The sequence below is a fragment of the Ovis canadensis genome, chromosome 14, assembly GCF_042477335.2.
Source record: "Ovis canadensis isolate MfBH-ARS-UI-01 breed Bighorn chromosome 14, ARS-UI_OviCan_v2, whole genome shotgun sequence".
Taxonomy (NCBI): Eukaryota; Metazoa; Chordata; class Mammalia; order Artiodactyla; family Bovidae; genus Ovis; species Ovis canadensis.
Window position 1 is genome coordinate 60,286,975 of NC_091258.1, and position 18,737 is coordinate 60,305,711.

At 39.9% G+C, this 18,737-nt stretch overlaps 1 protein-coding gene and 2 non-coding genes across 13 annotated transcripts in view; 1 reads left to right on the forward strand and 2 right to left on the reverse strand.

Moving 5' to 3' along the window:
* ZNF383 (zinc finger protein 383) overlaps window positions 1-18,737 on the forward strand; it is a 43,187-nt gene that overhangs the window by 14,103 nt on the left and 10,347 nt on the right. For 3 of the 11 annotated variants that reach the window (XM_069550542.1, XM_069550544.1, XM_069550543.1), the window contains one exon: window positions 7,894-10,209. In XM_069550542.1, the coding sequence (XP_069406643.1) occupies window positions 7,894-9,086 (1,193 nt within the window). In that variant the 3' untranslated portion in view covers window positions 9,087-10,209. Of the gene's footprint in view, window positions 1-7,893; window positions 16,957-18,737 lie in introns of those variants that run through there. The other 8 variants (XM_069550546.1, XM_069550551.1, XM_069550553.1 and 5 more) reach the window with 5 other exon arrangements.
* On the reverse strand, window positions 13,022-13,093 carry TRNAE-UUC (transfer RNA glutamic acid (anticodon UUC)). The gene has a single exon. It is a non-coding gene; the product is annotated as a tRNA-Glu (tRNA).
* TRNAE-CUC (transfer RNA glutamic acid (anticodon CUC)) lies at window positions 18,307-18,379 on the reverse strand. Its single transcript has one exon. It is a non-coding gene; the product is annotated as a tRNA-Glu (tRNA).

The window sequence follows — 18,737 nt, forward strand, 5'->3', positions numbered from 1 at the left end:
TGCTTCATTTGCTATTATTTTCTCCCATTCCAAAGTCTGTCTTTTCATCTTGCTTATAGTTTCCTTTGTTGTGCAGAAGCTTTTAATTTTAATTAGATCCCATTTGTTTAGTTTTGCTTTTATTTCCAGTATTCTGGGAGGTGGATCATAGAGGATCCTGCTGTGATTTACGTCAGAGAGTGTTGATATATTTTTCTAATTGTGTCAACTGTTAAAAACTTGGAGTCAAAAAGTAGGGCTAAACAAATGAACCTCTCTACAAAACAGAATCGGACTCATAAGACATAGAAAACAGACTCATGGTTGCTAAGAGGTAGGAAGGTGGGGGAAGGAAGGACTGGGAGTTTGGGATTACCAGCTGTAAACCGTTAATATTACATATAGGATAGATAAACAACAAGGTTCAACTGAATAGCACAGGGAATATAGTCCTTATCCTGTGATAAACCATAGTGGGAAAAAAAATCTATGGGAAATCTAATGGAAAAGAAACAATGTATGTGTATAATTGAGTCACTTGGCTGTATAGCAGAGATCGTCACAACATTGTAAATCAACTCTACTTCAAAAAAAAACATTAAAAATTTTAAAAAGTAGTGTTAAAATATATCATAAATAACTTTCATAAAGTAGTGCCTGGTAAAAGAATCAGATGGTGGGGAGCTTAGCAGAAAGTCAGGGGCTGAATATTCAGAAATGGATTTAATCTATACTGAAATAGCAGTTGGAGCCTCACAAGTGATTGCAGTCACTGTCTAAAGAGATGATGTTGGGAAAAACAAAAAGGTCTTTGCCTAACCTGGGAATGAACAGGGCAAAGAAGAAGAGATTTGGTATAAAGTAGGAGAAAGAAAAGAAAACTTAGGGAACAGTACTATATACTAAACTTTGGTTCAGGTGCTGCGATCATAATATTGAACAAAATTCTGCTCTCCTGGAGCTTATATTCTAGGGGATGAGAGAGAAAAAGTATATATCATATATATATATATGTGTGTGTGTGTGTGTGTGTGTGTGTGTGTCAGATGATGATAAATGCTATGAAGGAAGGTAGAGAAGGCCTTTTTAGAATTATTATTATTTTTCTTTAATAAATCTCTTTCTTACTTTCATGTATTTATTTGGCTGTGCTGGATCTTAGTTGCAGTACATGGGATCTTAATCTTTGCTGTGGCATCTTCTGGTTGTGGTGTGGAAACTCTTAGTTGCAGCATGTGGGATCTAGTTCCCTGACTGGGCCCCCTGCACTGGGAGCATAGAGTCTTAGCCGCCGGACCACCAGGGAAGTCCTAAAAGGTCCTTCTGATGAGGAAGGAAGTGAGGGAACAAATAATGTAGTTGTCTGGTAGAAGAGATTCAGGCAAAAAGATCAGGAAAAACGAAGTTCCTGAGTTAGGAGCTTTTTGGCTCCTGTCTTTGTGATTGGAACAGAATGAGCCAAGAGGGAATTATGTGAAAGGATATCAGCAAAGTAGCAGGATGCGTGTGTGTGTGTGTGCTCGGTGCTAGTGGGAGGAAGGGTGTATCTGCAGATAGCTTGAGGTCTTACAGGCCTTGGTATGGGCTTTGAATTCTACTTTGTACTCAGTCGCTCAGTCATGTCTGACTCTGCAATCCTCTGGACTGCCTGCCAGGCTCCTCTGGGATGTAAAGCCATTCCATTCTGAGTGAGGTGATTTGAACAGGGGAGTGACTTCATGTTTTTAAAGGATCCCTCTAACTCAAAGTTTGCTAATTTTGGATTCCTTTGGATAGAATTGAGGAAACTCATGAACTTGGATGAAAAAAAAAGTATCTTTATATCTAGTAATCTGTAATTGAAATTTAGCATGTCTTCCTATTATGATGTATGCAGCAAACCATGATAGTATTAGTGACTTTGACATGAATAGAAACTACAGATATTTTCATATCATTTTACTGTTATTGTAGACATACTGAAATGTCATTTGTAGTCATCACTATTTCAGAATTACAGGCTCACTGCTAGGACTTACTACTTAATTTTACTTATTTATTTATGGCTGTGCTGGGTCTTCATTGCTGCTTTCTTTAGTTGTGGTGAGTGGAGGCTACTCTCTAACTGTGGTGAGCAGGTTTCTCTTTGTGGTGGTTTCTCTTGTTATAGAGCATGAGTTTTAGGGCGCACCAGCTTCAGTAGTTGTGGTACACAGGCTTAGTTGCTCCTTGGCTTTTGGGATATTTCCAGACCAGGGATGGAACCCATGTTCCCTGCATTGGCAGGCAGATTCTTAACCACTAGGCAACCAGGGACGTCCAGTCTTAGATACTTTCATAGAGAAGAAAACTCGAGGCAAAGGGAAGAACCCCTGTGCAGGCCCTTCTAAGAGGGGAAGGGTTGGTGTGTTTGAAGAACTGAAAGAAGTCAGTGTTGTCACCCACAGGAGCAAGCAAAAGCAGAGCGTGACTTGAGATTGGAAAGACAAGCAGGAACCACATTATTCAGTCTTTGATGGATTTTGAGCAGTGGAAGGCTGGGCCAAATGTCATTTTGGCCCTTGAATAGGTTAGAGAGTATGAAAACTTGGTGGGGATCTCGGTTAGGAGTCTACTTGAGTGGTCTGAGTTAGAGATGATTCTGGTTTGAAAGAGGGCATTGGCAGTGGAGATTAAAAATTCCTGAGGAGGTTAACTGGATGAAAGTGCTGAAAGATCCTATGAAGGTAGGAGGAGAAGAATATACTGAAATGAATTCCCTGTTTCTGGCTTGAGATATTCTAATAGGCTCCATTTTGATGTCTTCAAACTGTTTAATTTGCCTAAAATATCAATTAGCTGTCATATACTGAACACTTTACTCAACAACATTTACTCTACTTTTCCTCATCTTCCTAGTAATCACAAATTAAGGACTAGCTCCCTTTTACAGATGAAGAAATGGGTACTAAAAAGGTTAAATAATTGCACTGGAACCTGTTGTGAGTAACTGTCAGTTTGGGACTCAGCTCTCATTAGTCTGCTTATGACTCCTGTCATCCTTCCATGGCAGTATCTTGCACTGTGTCTTATTATTATTTACAATCCTCATGTGAAACTCCTGAGAATATTTTTTTAATTGAAGTACATCCACTGGATCATCAAAAAAGCAAGAGAATTCCAGAAAAACATCTATTTCTGCTTTATTGACTATGCCAAACCCTTTGACTGTGTGGATCACAATAAGCTGTGGACAATTCTGAAAGAGATGGAAATACCAGACCACCTGACTTGCCTCTTGAGATACCTATATGCAGGTCAGGAAGCAACAGTTAGAACTGGACATGGAACAACAGACTGGTTCCAAATAGGAAAAGGAGTACATCAAGGCTGTATATTGTCACCCTGCTTATTTAACTTCTATGCAGAGTACATCATGAGAAACGCTGGACTGGAAGAAACATAAGCTGGAATCAAGATTGCTGGGAGAAATATCAATAACCTCGGATATGCAGATGACACCACCCTTATGGCAGAAAGTGAAGAGGAACTAAAAAGCCTCTTGATGAAAGTGAAAGAGGAGAGTGAAAAAGTTGACTTAAAGCTCAACATTCAGAAAACTGAGATCATGGCATCTGGTCCCATCACTTCATAGGAAATAGATGGGGAAACAGTGGAAACAGTGTCAGACTTTATTTTGGGGGGCTCCAAAATCACTGCAGATGGTGACTGCAGCCATGAAATTAAAAGACGCTTATTCCTTGGAAGGAAAGTTATGACCAACCTAGATAGCATATTGAAAAGCAGAGACATTACTTTGCCAACAAAGGTCCGTCTAGTCAAGGCTATGGTTTTTCCAGTAGTCATGTATGGATGTAAGAGTTGGACTGTGAAGAACGCTGAGCACCGAAGAATTGATGCTTTTGAACTGTGGTGTTGGAGAAGACTCTTGAGAGTCCCTTGGACTGCAAGGAGATCCCACCAGTCCATCCTAAAAGAGATCAGTCCTGGGTGTTCTTTGGAAGGACTGATGCTAAAGCTGAAACTCCAGTAGTTTGGCCACCTCATGTGAAGAGCTGACTCATTGGAAAAGACTCTGATGCTGGGAGGGATTGGGGGCAGGAGGAGAAGGGGATGACAGAGGATGAGATGGCTGGATAGCATCACCGATTCGATGGACATGAGTTTGGGTAAACTCCAGGAGTTGGTGATGGATGGGGAGGCCTGGCGTGCTGCGATTCATGGGGTCACAAAGAGTCAGACACGACTGAGCAACTGAACTGAACTGATAGATGATTTATAATGTTGTGTTAGTTTCTGGTGTAGAGCAAAGTGATTCAGTTATACATATATATGTATATATACACATATTTTTTATCAGATTCCTTTTCATTATGGTTTATTGTTAGATATTAAATATAGTTCCCTGTGCTATATGGTGGGAACTTGTTGTTTATTTTATATATAATAGTGTGTATCTGCTATTCCCAAAATTCGAATTTATCTCTCTGACTTTTTCCCCTTTGGTAACCATAAGTTTGTTTTCTAGATCTATAAGTTTCTGTTTTGTAAAAAAGTTCATTTGTATAATTTTCTTTTTTTAGATTCCACATACAAGTGATATCATATAGTACTTGTCTTTCTCTGTGTGATTTACTTAGTATGATAATCTCTAGTCTATCCATGTTGTTGCAGATGGCATCATTTCATTCTTTCTATGGTTGAGGAATATTACATTGTGTGTGGGTGTGTATATGTGTATATCACCTTTATCCATTCATCTGTTTATGGCCATTTAGGTTGCTTCCATGTCTTGGCTATTGTAAATAGTACTGCTGTGAACATTGGGATGTATACATCTTTTTGAATTATAGTTTTCATCTTTTCTGAATATATGCTTAGGAGTGATATTGTTGGATCATATGGTATTAATAACTCTATTTTCAGTTCTTTAAGGAACCACCATACTATTCTCCATAGTGACAGTACCAATTTATGTTCCCACCAATAGTGTATAAGGGTTTTCTTTTTTCTACACCCTTTCTAGCATTTATTCTTTGTAAATTTTGGATGATGGCCATTCGGACAGGTGTGAGGTGGTATCTTTCTGTGGTTTTGATTTGCATTTCCCTGGTGATTAGGCTAAGCACCCTTTCATATATCTATTGGCCATCTGATGTCTTCTTTGGAGAAATATCTATTTAGATCTTCTGCCCATTGTTTGATTGGTTTTTTGTTTGTTTGTTTGTTTGATATTGAGGTGTATGAACTATCTGTATATTTTGGAAATTAAGCCCTTTTCAGTTGCATCACTTGCAAATATTTTCTCCCATTCTGTAGGTTGTCTTTTCATTTTGTGTATTGTTTCTTATGCTGTTGCACTGTGTCTTTTTTCTCTCTGTATGCCTTAAACGTCAGTGGCCTCCCTTCCCAGTCACTGTGGTGTTATTAGTACATGAGCAAATTTCTCTCTTGTCCCAGGATCAGCATCACAAACTTCGAAGGCAAACAGTATTTTCACTGAATCTCCAGCACATAACATATTCTGAGTCTTCCCTAACTGCTACACACATCCAATTAGTTCACTACCTTAGACTTTGGGCTTCCCCGGTCCACAGTGGTAAAGAATCCACCTGCCAATGCCAGTGATGCAGGAGACACAGGTTAGATCTCTGGGTCATGAAGATCCCCTGGATGAGGGAATGGTAATCCACTCCAGCATTCTTGCCTGGGAAATCCCACGGACAGAGGAGCTTGGTGGGTGTTAGTCCATAGGATCAAAAAGAGTTGAACACATCTGAGTGACTGAGCACGCATTCACTTTAGACTTATCTCAGGCTAGTCCCCCACGTGGCTAACTCTCTGATCACTTTCAATATGTCCTCACATCCAATATGTCCTTTATTATGGACCCTATTCTTCTTTATCCCCAGCTGGGTGAACTGCAGTTTACTTCTGACTCCCAACATCCCAGAGTCAGCATAAAGCCCACAGGTTAACAGTCAGCCTTACACAAGGCTGTGCTCACACTCCTGACCCTGGCTGTGAGTCCTACCCACACTTCTGACCAACTGACTATAAATTCAGGTATTTCCATGCCCCCTTGCAGGCTCAATAATTTGCTAAAACAATTCAGAAGACTCAGGGAAGCACTATACTTAACAACTGGAGTTTTACTATAAAGAATATCAGATGAGTTGGTAGGCTTTGGATGCAGAGGTTCCACACCCTCTCCCTGTGAAGTCAAAGTGTGTCAGCCTCCTGGTGAAGCACCAACCACAAAACTCCACTGAACTTTGGTGTTGAGTTTTTACTGGAGCTCAATTACATAATTATATTTAAGCATAATTAATTGGCATAATTGATTAGGGCATCAGCCACTCAATCTCTGGCCTCCCTCTCTTTCCCAGGGGGTCAAGTAGCTGAAAATCCCAGCCCTCTCATCATATGTTGGGTCTTTCTAGTGAACAGTCCCCATCCTAAATCTGGGGACCCACCATGAGTCACCTCATTAGCACAGTGAAAACACTGCTATCACTCAGTAAATTCAAAGGGTTTTGAAGCTCTTTGTTAGGAACTAGGGACAAAAATCAAATTTATACTTTATTATACCAGAGAGCCCAAGAATCTTTCCCTGTATGCTTTTATTCCTCTTAGGAGACCTTTAATGGAGGTAAAAAAAAAAATTAGCCACTTTGTATAATACATATAGTATGATGATATACTTTCTTTCTTACATATACATATAAGCTCATATAGATGTATATACAACTAGTCATCTTCTATGCCTCAGTTCAGTTCAGTTCAGTCACTCAGTCGTGTCCGACTCTTTGCGACCCCATGAATCACAGCACACCAGGCCTCCCTGTCCATCACCAACTCCCAGAGTTCACTCAGATTCATGTCCATCGAGTCAGTGATGCCATCCAGCCATCTCATCCTCTGTCGCCCCCTTCTCCTTCTGCCCCTAATCCCTACCAACATCAAAGTCTTTTCCAATGAGTCAGCTCTTTGCATGAGGTGGCCAAAGTACTGGAGTCTCAGCTTTAGCATCAGTCCTTGCAAAGAAATCCCAGGGTTGATCTCCTTCAGAATGGACTGTTTGGATCTCCTTGCAGTCCAAGGGACTCTCAAGAGTCTTCTCCAACACCACAGTTCAAAAGCATCAATTCTTCGGTGCTCAGCGTTCTTCACAGTCCAACTCTCACATCCATACATGACTACTGGAAAAACTATAGCCTTGACTAGATGGACCTTAGTCGGCAAAGTAATGTCTCTGCTTTTCAATATGCTATCTAGGTTGGTCATAACTTCTCTTCCAAGGAGTAAAAGTCTTTTAATTTCATGGCTGCAGTCACCATCTGCAGTGATTTTGGAGCCCCCCCCAAAATAAAGTCTGACACTGTTTCCACTGTTTCCCCATCTATTTCCTATGAAGTGATGGGACCAGATGCCATGATCTTCATTTTCTGAATGTTGAGCTTTAAGCCAACTTTTTCACTCTCCTCTTTCACTTTCATCAAGAGGCTTTTTAGTCCCTCTTCACTTTCTGCCATAAGGGTGGTGTCATCTGCATATCTGAGGTTATTGATATTTCTCCCAGCAATCTTGATTCCAGCTTGTGTTTCTTCCAGTCCAGCGTTTCTCATGATGTTCACAATGTGCCACAGCATTGTATATTTATCAACTTTTCCAAATGACTCTGGTCCACATCAATATTTGAGAATCATTGTGGTTTTCTATTTCCATAGATTCTGCCTGCTGCTTCCTGCTTTACATCTCATTAATTTTTGTGTATTTCTTGTCCATTTTTCAGATTCAACAGATATACTTGAAAATTCTGTGTCATTTATTACCACATATTGTTTTTACTTTAATTTTTCCATTTCTCTTATAGAAGTTTACCTTTTCACAAATGAGGTGGGAGAAGAATATTTACCTTTCATTTTCTTTCAGCTCTGGAATCAATGTGTGAAACCAAGTTATTATCGCTAAAGAAGGAAGTTTACGAAATAGAATCATGCCAGAGGGAAATGATGGGACTTAGAAAACATGGCTTTGAATACTCCAGTTTCAGAGATGTTTTGGAATATAGAAGTCACTTTGAAAAACAACTGGGATATCAAAATGGGCATTTCAGCCAAGAAATACTCACTCATGAGTACACACCCACATTTATTCAACAGACATTCTTTACTTTACATCAAATTAACAATGAAGAGAAACCCTATGAATGTAAGAAATGTGGAAAGGTCTTTAGTCAGAATTCACAATTTCTTCAACATCAGAGAATTCATATTGCCGAAAAATCTTATGAATGTAAAGAGTGTGGGAAATTTTTTAGCTGTGGCTCACATGTTACTCGACATCTGAAAATTCATACAGGTGAAAAACCCTTTGAATGTAAAGAATGTGGAAAGGCCTTCAGCTGTAGCTCATACCTTTCTCAGCATCAGAGAATTCATACAGGTAAGAAACCCTATGAATGTAAGGAATGTGGGAAGGCCTTTAGTTACTGCTCAAATCTTATTGACCATCAGAGAATTCACACTGGTGAAAAACCCTACGAATGTAAAGTATGTGGAAAAGCCTTTACTAAGAGCTCACAACTTTTTCAGCATGTGAGAATTCATACAGGTGAGAAACCCTATGAATGCAAGGAATGTGGCAAAGCTTTCACTCAGAGCTCAAAGCTCGTACAGCATCAGAGAATTCATACAGGTGAGAAACCGTATGAGTGCAAAGAATGTGGCAAGGCCTTTAGTAGTGGCTCAGCACTTACTAATCATCAGAGAATTCACACGGGAGAGAAACCCTATGATTGTAAGGAATGTGGGAAGGCTTTTACTCAGAGCTCACAACTTCGTCAACATCAGAGAATTCATGCTGGTGAGAAACCTTTTGAATGTCTTGAATGTGGGAAAGCCTTTACTCAGAACTCACAGCTTTTTCAACATCAAAGAATCCATACCGATGAAAAACCATATGAATGTAATGAATGTGGAAAGGCCTTTAATAAATGCTCAAACCTTACTCGACATCTCAGAATTCATACTGGTGAAAAGCCCTTTAACTGTAAGGAATGTGGAAAGGCATTTAGTAGTGGCTCAGATCTCATTCGTCATCAGGGAATTCATACTGATGAATAATAAAAGTTAAAGCTCTTTTCACCTTCCTGATCTTTTAAACAAACAAAAAAATCAGGTTTGATAGTTACCCTCTCTCACTATTTTTTGTTTACTTTATAAAATACATATATATTAAAAGTATATTTCTTAAAATATATTTAATCCAAATATATTTTACTCCAAGTTAGGAATTTGCATTCTAAATTGATATTTGTTTGTCTCCACCCCTCTACTCCCCCACCCCATCTTGTACTAATGTCACATCAACAGTTTTATCCTTTCCTATTGTTTTGTTCTACCTTCTTGGTGATATATTATATTCTTGTTTATATTTGCTTGAGTCTCAAGGCTATTCTTCTCTTATCTATATGTTTGTGCTTACACCAGTATCACACTGTTTAAACTGTGTGACTTTGTATTTTTTAATTCTTTGTAGAATTAATTATAATCTTATTTTTGAAGTAAGTTTTAGTCCTTTTTTTTCATTTCACACATTTATATTTTTTTACTAGAAAACAGAATATCAGAAAACTAGAAACTAAAAAAGCCAGGATTAATTGTAATTATGCCGTCTATAGATAATAACTCTCAATTGATAGAGCAAATCCTACCAGACTTTGTTTTTAAAGAAAATGTAGTCATGGTACACATGTTGTACCTTTACCTGCTTTTATAATATAGTCAAAAATATGATTGCTATTTCAGTATATAGAGATTTTTACTATTTTTATTGATATATTTAATGACATTTTAAAATGACCTTATTATTCATGTTATGGTTGCATCTAATTGTTTTTGGTTATAAAATCTTCCTTGATTAATATGACCCAAAGTTTATCTTTGGATGTTTTGGATTTTTCCTTTTAAAACATCTACTTTAGTTGGTGAAATTATCTACATTTTGTCCTTGTAAACTGTCTTATTCCTTTCACCAAGCCTAACCCCAATCTCATATGAGAAAGGTTATTAACCACCATTATCAATATTATTAATCTTTCCAGATTTTTTTAACTTTTTACTTAAATATGTTAGTGATGTTTTCTTTTTCATGTATTAGTAAATATAATCATGGTGTATGTGTTGGTTTGTTGTGATGATTCAATGAATTAATAAATATTCAGAACTTTTCCTATCATGTGGCAAATATCTAGTAAAAGGTGTTCATTATTATCATTGATACACTCATTTTCATAATTGCCATTATTATTTGTGGAAGGCTTTCCTGGTGGCTCAGGGTAAAGAATCTGCCTGCCAATGCAGGAGACTCGGGTTCAGTCCATGGGTCAGGAAGATCCCCTGGAGAAGGAAATGGCAACCCGCTCCAGTATTCTTGCCTGGAGAATCCCATGGATTCTCTGGAACCCCAGAGGAGCCTGGCAGACTGTAGTCCATGGGGTCACAAAGAGTTGGACAAAACTGAGTGACTTAAGCAACAATTATTTGTGGAAAGGATTTTAACCATGTTGTTTACCTTTATCTAAGTCAAAGAATTCATAATGAAAAAAGACAAATGAGAGACTTCCCTGATTGTCTAGAGGATAAGACTCCATGCTCCCAATGCAGGAGGCCTGGGTTTGATCCCTGGTGGGGGAACTAGATCCTACATGCTGCATCTAAGAGTTCCCATGCTGCAACTAAGGATCTCGCAGGCTGCAGTGAAGACCTGGTGTAGCCAAATAAATAAACACATATTTTTTAGAAAGAGAAATGAGTGTAATGAACATTGGAAAGTTTTTCCTATCCCCATTATTTGGCTTGAAATTTTAAAAGGGAAACAAAGTTTTTGTGGCTAGTCTACATTCAGACTTCATTTTTATGCTGCACAAAGATTAATACCCATTTGAAACCCTATGGATATAATGATGGGTTGGTGAAAGCATAACTGTCAAATAAGCAGGAAGAGATAAGAATATTTTTCCTAATTATTCCCCAAAAAGTAGAAAATATACAGGGCACATTATTTGACTAGAATGAGCTACACAGTAACAAAACAATAGCAAACAAATACCTGAATATTAATTTAGTACCCCTCTTGATTAACATGGGTTAAGGAACTAAATCCTTAGAATACACATTATTTAAATGTGAATGAATATGAGAACACAATTGAAAAACCTGTGAGTGGCAGGCAAAATTGTATTGGAAGTTTTATAACTCAGTATGCATGCATACATTAAAGTACTAGAAAGATCATTAAAAAGAATACAGAACCCAAAGAGCTAAAACAAGCAAAAATATATCTAAAATAGGGGCAGAGAAAGGCATTGTTAGTTATCAAATGCAGAAATAAATGACAAAAGTAAATAATTTAAAATAGAAAATGTATCTGATTGAAAGTAGACAAGCCACTGATTCAGGTTGGGGAGTACAAATGACAGCTGAACAGTACCATGAATGAGAAACTGAAGTGACTTTCAGTAAAGAATCTGTCTACATTGCGGGAGACCCAGGTTTGATCCCTGGGTCGGGAAGATCCCCTGGAGAAGGGAATGGCAACTCACTCCAGTATTCTTGCCTGAAGAATCCCATGGACAGAGGAGCATGGCAGGCTACAGTCCATGGGTTCACAAAAGAGTTGGACACAACTGAGTGACTAATATATTCATACTTACTACCTATTTAAATGTAAAAAGACATTATCTTTTTGGGTGATTAAAATATTCTGGGATTGGCAGTGTATCTACTAAAAACCACTCTATACTTTAAAAGGGTAAATATATACAGTATATGAATTTTATCTCAAACTTAAAAGTACTATAGATGTTTTTAAGAATATATCTGAAAATCTGTACAAAGTGTATGATTTTTAGAAAGAAATTGGATTGACTTGATATCAGAATTGACTAGAGAAGTATAAAATCTTTAATAGATTCTCTCCAAAAGGAACATTTTTTAAACCAAAAAAATAAATGTCAGGGGAATTCCATGGCAATCCAGTGGTTAGGACTCCACGTTCCCACTGCTGGGAGTCCAGGCTTGATCCCTGATGAGGGAACTAAGATCCTGCAAACCATGTGGTGAAGTAAAAAATTAAATAAATGTCAGCTACACTAAAGACATATATATATTTATAGATGAGACGGTGAAATGTGTTAGGAACTCTTCCAGGACACAGACTGAGGTAGCAAGTTATCTGATTTTATGAATCTGTCATAACCCTGATGATAAAACTTGCTGGAAGGACACAAAAAGATAATATGCCCAGAATCAGTTATGAAAATATGCAATGTTAAAAATTAGCAAGCTAAATCTAGTAATCTATTGAAATAAATACTTGTCACAATCTGAATTTTGGAACATCTCTAAAAAATCTTTACTTAAACTTGCTACTCACTTTTTGAAACTTGGAAATCAAATCAATTTAGTTAATACAGTGTCCCTTAGTATTTGAACTTGGAAACCTAATAGACTTGGATAGCAAGGGGTTCTTGGAATATAACACAAGACAATTCACATGGAATTTCTAGAATTTAAATAACTAAAATGTTATAAGTGAAAATATATTATCAATCCTTAGTGTCTTCTAGTTGTACCTTTCTTATCAGTATTTGACAGAATGGGATATATTTTATAAATAAACAAGAGTTATCTGACCTGCTGGAATATCATTGTGTTCATTCATTTATACCCTGTCTACTTCTCTTTTGAAGAGTCTTTAAAACAGCTAATGAATCCAATCATTGACACGCATTTAGTACGGGGATGTAGTGGGAGGTGGAAAAGAGGTTGTTAAAACAACCACAGAATTTCAACTCTCATCGCAGTTTGAATGTATGGTATGAAAGGTGTTTGTTCCCATGATAGCAAGAAAACCAGGGAAAGATAAAATCATACTTAGGAATAAATTTAGTAAAAGATATGAAAGATCTTCGTATGGAAAACTGCAAAACATTGCCAAGGGAAATTAGTCAAGATCTTTTATTTTTGGCCCCGCTGCATAATTTGTGAGATCTCAATTCCCCAACCAGGGATTGAACCTGGGCCCTGGCAATGAAAGTGCAAAGTACTAACCACTGGACCACCAGAGAATTTCCTAGAAAAGATCTAAATAGATGGCAATACCATGGCTATGGATTGGAAAATTCAATGTCTTTAATAAAATTTCCCTAAATTTACCTATAGATTCAGTACTCTCCTAGTCAAAAGTACCAGAATGCTTTTTTTAATTTTAAATTGATAAAAAGCATTCTAAAATTTATAGAGAAATCCAAAGACCTAGAACAACAAAAATCAGTATTGAAAAAGAACAAATTGGAGAACTTCTAATTTCAAGACTTGCTATAGAGCTATGATAAACCAATAAAGACTGGTATTTGTCTAAGGATAGACAAATAGGTCAGTGGAATAGAATAAAAAGTACAGAAATACACCACAACAGACCCCAGAGCTCAACCTGTATATTCTAGCATGTCACAAAGTAATTTGACCATGAAACCTTTTCCCACCTACTTGTCATTAACATTTGTGAGAAGTGAACACATCTGGGAAATGTTTACTTAACAAAAATACATGAGTAAGAAGTTAAGTTTAGGAGATTATTGTATGTAGTTAAAGCATTTGGGGTTAGGAGTTTTCCATGTCTGTAATATTGGATCCTGTAGAAAGTCTCTAAGTTAGTCCTGCTCTTTTCACTGAGACAAATTCTCAGTCTGAGTTAGTCTCAGCCCTAATACTCTAATTGTGCAGAATAATCTTTATCAATTATTATCACTTTGAACCTAATACTCAAGGAGGGTAAAGGAAGACAGCTTCATTTTTGTCTTACATTGTCATTTTTTGTTTGTTTGTTTGTTTTGGCCACACCACACAGCTTGCAGGATATTAGTTCCCTTACTAGGGACTGAACCTGAGCTCTTGACAGCGTGGCATCCTAACCAATGGACCACCAGGAAATTCACTCTCATTATCACCTTAAACATGCTCAGTGGAGCTAGGTCTTCTCTGATCCTCTTAAAATTTGATCATGATTTTTTTTTTGATCACTCCTACTTACTACAGATAATTTCAGCTCACTAATATAAATATCCTCTTGATGAAGGTATAAGAGGAGAGTGAAAAATACAGCTTAAAACTCAGTGTTCAAAAAACTATAATCATGGCATCCGGTCCTATCACTTCATGGCAAATAGATGAGGACAAAATGGAAACTGTGGCAGATTTTATTTTCTTGGGCTCCAAAATCACTAAACAGTGACTGCAGCCATGAAATTAAAATAAGCTTGCTCTTTGGAAGAAAAGCTATGATAAACCTGTGTTTTGTGTTAGTTGCTCAGTCGTGTCTGACTCTGCGACCCCATGAACTGTAGCCTGCCAGGCTCCTCTGTCCATGGAATTTCCCAGGTAAGAATAGTAGTGTGGGTTGCCATTTCCTGCTCCAATGATAAACCTAGATAGTGTATTAAAAAGGTGAGACATCACTTTGCCGACAAAGGTCTGTATAGTCAAAGCTATGGTTTTTCCAGTAGTCATGTACAGATGTGAGAGTTGGACATAAAGAAGGCTGGGCACCGAAGAATTGATGTTTTCCAATTATGGTGCTGGAGAAGACTCTTGAGAGTCCCTTGGACAGCAAGGAGATCAAACCAGTCAATCCTAAAGGAAATCAACTCTGAATATTCATTGGAAGGACTGATGCTGATGTTGAAGTGCCAATACTTTGGCCACCTGATGAGAAGAGCCAACTCATTGGAAAAGACCCTGATGCTAGGAAAGATTGAGGGCAGGAGGAGAAGGAGGCAACAGAGGATGAGATGGTTGGATGGCATTATCAACACAATGGACATGAGTCTGAGCAAACTCTGGGAGATAGTGAAGGACAGGGAAGCCTGGCATGTTGTAGTCCATGGGGTCGCAAAGAGTCAGACATGCCTTAGAGACTGAACAACAATATAAATATCCAGTCTTCATAGCAGAGTGAAATTAAAACTACTTTCTCTGCTTTGATCTCTTTGCAGTTCATGGCAAATTGTATTTTCCAAAAATTGCCATAACTATATTTTTGTTTCCACATGGTCTTCCAGGACCTTGTTATTTTCCCATCAGGAAGTGGAGTGCATGTTCTTTCCCTTTGAATCTGGATGGGCTTTTAAAACTGTAAGTACAGGGGAAATGATACTCTGTGATTCTGAGACTAGCCATAAGAGGTGATTCATCTTCCATCTGGATCTTTCTCAGGATTTTGAGCTGCAGTGTAAGATGTCTGTGTAGCTCAGTTGGTAAAGAATCTGCCTGCAGTGCAGGATACCCGGGTTCAATCCCTGGATTGGGAAGATCCCTTGGAGAAGGAAATGGCAACCCACTCCAGTATCCTTGCCTGGAAAATCTCATGGACAGAGGAGTCTGGTGGACTGCAGTCCATGGGGTCACAAAGAATCGGGCACGACTGACCGACTAACACTAACACCATGCTGTTAAGGAGCTCAAACTAGCCCACACAGAAAAATCACATGGACAAACCCTTGAGATTACATGAAGTAAGAGATGTCCAGCCAGCTTCCAGTTGCTCCTAGAACTTCACACTGTTCCAGGTTTAGCCATCAAGAAAAGTCTGAGCCAGAACTGTCCAGCTAGGCTGTTTCTGAATTCCTGACCCAGAAAAACCATGAAAGATAAATGATTGCTGTTACTTGAAACCACTAAAGTTGAAAGAACAGATATACAAACAGACAATGCCAGATTGTATATTATGATAGAACTCTGACGCACAAAATCTGCAGAAACCAGAAAACCAAACTACAAACTTGGCAGCAATCAGTGCATAACTCTCAGGACTTGGTCAATAACTGCTAGCTTCTCTATCTTCCGCCTCTGCTTCCAACTCAGAACCAACCAGAGAAAACCAAACCACCACCTCCAAACCAACCACAAAAGTTGCACTTTTTGTAGTTGGCCCACCTCTAGCTTCTCTTGGACAATGACCTCCGATCAAAATACACCTGAAGCCTTCCCTTTTTTTCAGTATAAAGCTTTGCCGGTTCCCTGCTTTTGAGTCAGAGACAAACATAAGCAGTGGTGGCTGCAATACTAGTAATCTGAAGCAACCTAACAAAAGTGAGATAATGCATTAATTACATAGATGGCATGTAGAATTTACAAAACATTGCGGAATAACACAATGTTCAATATATATGATTTTAAAAGCAGGTTAAGAAGACAAATAGTGAAGGACAGGGAAGCCTGGCATGCTGCAGTTCATGCGGTCTCAGAGAGTCAGTCCGGACTTAGCAACAACAAAGAAGACAAATATTTATGTGAAAGGATATAAGCTTAAGAGCCTCCTGGCTGGTCCTAGTGGTAAAGAACCCGCCTGCCAAGTCAGGAGAGGCAAGAGAGGTAGGTTCGATTTCTGGATCGGGAAGATACCCTGGAGGAGGGCATGGCAACCCACTCCGGTATTCTTGCCTGGAGAATTCCGTGGACAGAGGAGCCTGGCAAGCTACAGTCCATAGGGTCGCAAAGAGTCCTGCACGATTGAAATGACACAGCACTGCACGCATATAAGCTTAAACATAGTTATGCCTGAATCGAGAAATTACAGGTGTTCTGTTATTTCTGCTTGTAGACAATAGGACGAGGCGCTTGTCTGGTTTTGTGTTTGTACGCCCAGCCCTCGCAAGCTAGCTGTTTCCACGTGAGAACCGGAGCTCACCTGCGCTGGCCTCGCCTCTCCGGGATCGCGCCTTGGGGCGGGGCTTGGAGAGCTTCCCGGCCTGCGCAGGGGCTTCTGGGAGATGTGGTTCAGCCGCCAGGCCTCCGCGCCCGCTTGAGCCCAGACCCCATCGTCTGGGCCTTCTGGGTCGGCGGTGCGGGTGTATCGGGCTCATTGCGTGGAACGAAGGCTGGTGAAGGCCCTGTGGCGGCCTCCATGCCCAAGACCTCCAGGCCTAGAGAGGTGAGTCCCCCAATTTTACTGGCTGAATGCAGCGCGAATAGCCGAAGGTCCCCGGATCGTGCGAAAGGGGAAGGCGAAAACCGAAGGTCCGGGAGTCGCGGGGTTTGACGGGCGACGCAGGGAGCATCTTGGTTTTATTGAAATAGGGGTGAATCGCTACGACGTGGTCCCGAGGTTGGTGGCCTGCAGGCATCCATGGGTTGAGGGGCTGGAGGGCAGGGTTCCTTGCATCTGGGAGACAGCCTATGCTGGGCATTTTGGTTGGCGAGGCAGCTGGGGCTTTGCAACCCCAGGTTGGTGGGGAAGGGACAGTGGGGAAGGGCTTTTGAGAGTGTTGACTGGGAAAAAAACGCACAACCTAAAAGTTTATGTTTTATCAGGTGGCCTTTCTCAGGTGGCTCTGAGGGACTGCTCTGAAGAGCTAAGGAGGAGCCAGGATTATAGGGGTTTTGTGAGAAAACCCAGGTAGTTAGAACAAGAAACATTACTGATAATTAGAAAAAAAAAGGACAGCTAAAGTTAATGAACTAAGCGATTTTCTTTGTATGAGGAAGTGCAGGAGTCTGAGCTCCCTGAAGTCATTCCTTTGATACACACCTTAACTATCTAGGGTAAATGTGGCTGTCTCCGGCTTGATTCCGGTCAGGGTGCACAGTTGGGGCTGGCTGCAGTGGCTGCTGACTAGCTGGCCACAACACCCTTTGTTTACTGATATGGCAGGCAGCATTCTTAGTCCAGAGGGGGAGCTTATGGGGCTGTAAGTTCTTAGGTGTTTATGAGGGCAGCTAGATGTGTGGAGCCGTGGAGAGGAGTTAGGAAGTGCCCCTTGGTTTGAGATGTAGTAGGGGTCAAGAAAGTGTTAGTCGCTCGTCGTGTTCAACTTGTGCCACCCCATGGACTGTAGTCCACTAGGTTCCTCTATCCGTGGAATTCTCCAGAAGAGAGTGGGTAGCCATTCTCTTCTCCAGGGGATCTTCCTGACCCAGGGATTGAACCTGGGTCTCCTGCGTTCCTGGCAGATTCTTACTATCATAGCCAACAGGGACATCGTGAGGTTTGGTGTTTATGGTGACAATATGTTCTTGTGTCTCTTATTTTGGAGATAACTTGGACTTTGAGGAGGTGGGGCCAAAATCTTGTATCCTCACTTTTGTTGTAGGTGCTCCTGTGAAATCACCTTCATCTCTGACTCAATGGGCTTTTATTTTTTAACACGTCTTAAAAAAAAATTATTTTAATTTGGCTGCGCTGGGTTTTAGTCGCTACACACATGATCTTAGATCTTCCTTGTGTCATGCGAGATCTTTAGTTGTGTCATCAGAGCTCTTAGTTGTGGCATATGGGATCTAGTTCTCTGACCAGGGATCGAACCTGAGCCCCCTGCATTGAGAGCACAGAGTCTTAGCCACTGGACCACCAGAGAAGTCCCTTAGTGGGCTTTTTCTATAAGTGAGCCTAGGGATCTGTTATCAGAGGGATGGGCAGATTATCTTGGACACCAGGATGGGCTCTTCTCCAGCCAGGCCCTCTGTGGATTGCCAAAGGCTTGCTGCCACTTTGCATCTGAGAAACTCCTGAGCTCAAAGTGGTCAGCAGCTTCTCTAAGCTCCCAGATGCTTTGGAGTTAAATGATGTTCCCCTGGGTACTTGCCTCTGGGGTAGTGAAGCCAGGAAGGTCACACCTATGGTCACTTCCATGTGTGTGCATGCTTAGTCGATCAGTTGTGTCCGACTCTTTGTGGCCCTATGGACTGTAGCCCACCAGGCTCCTCAGTCTAGGG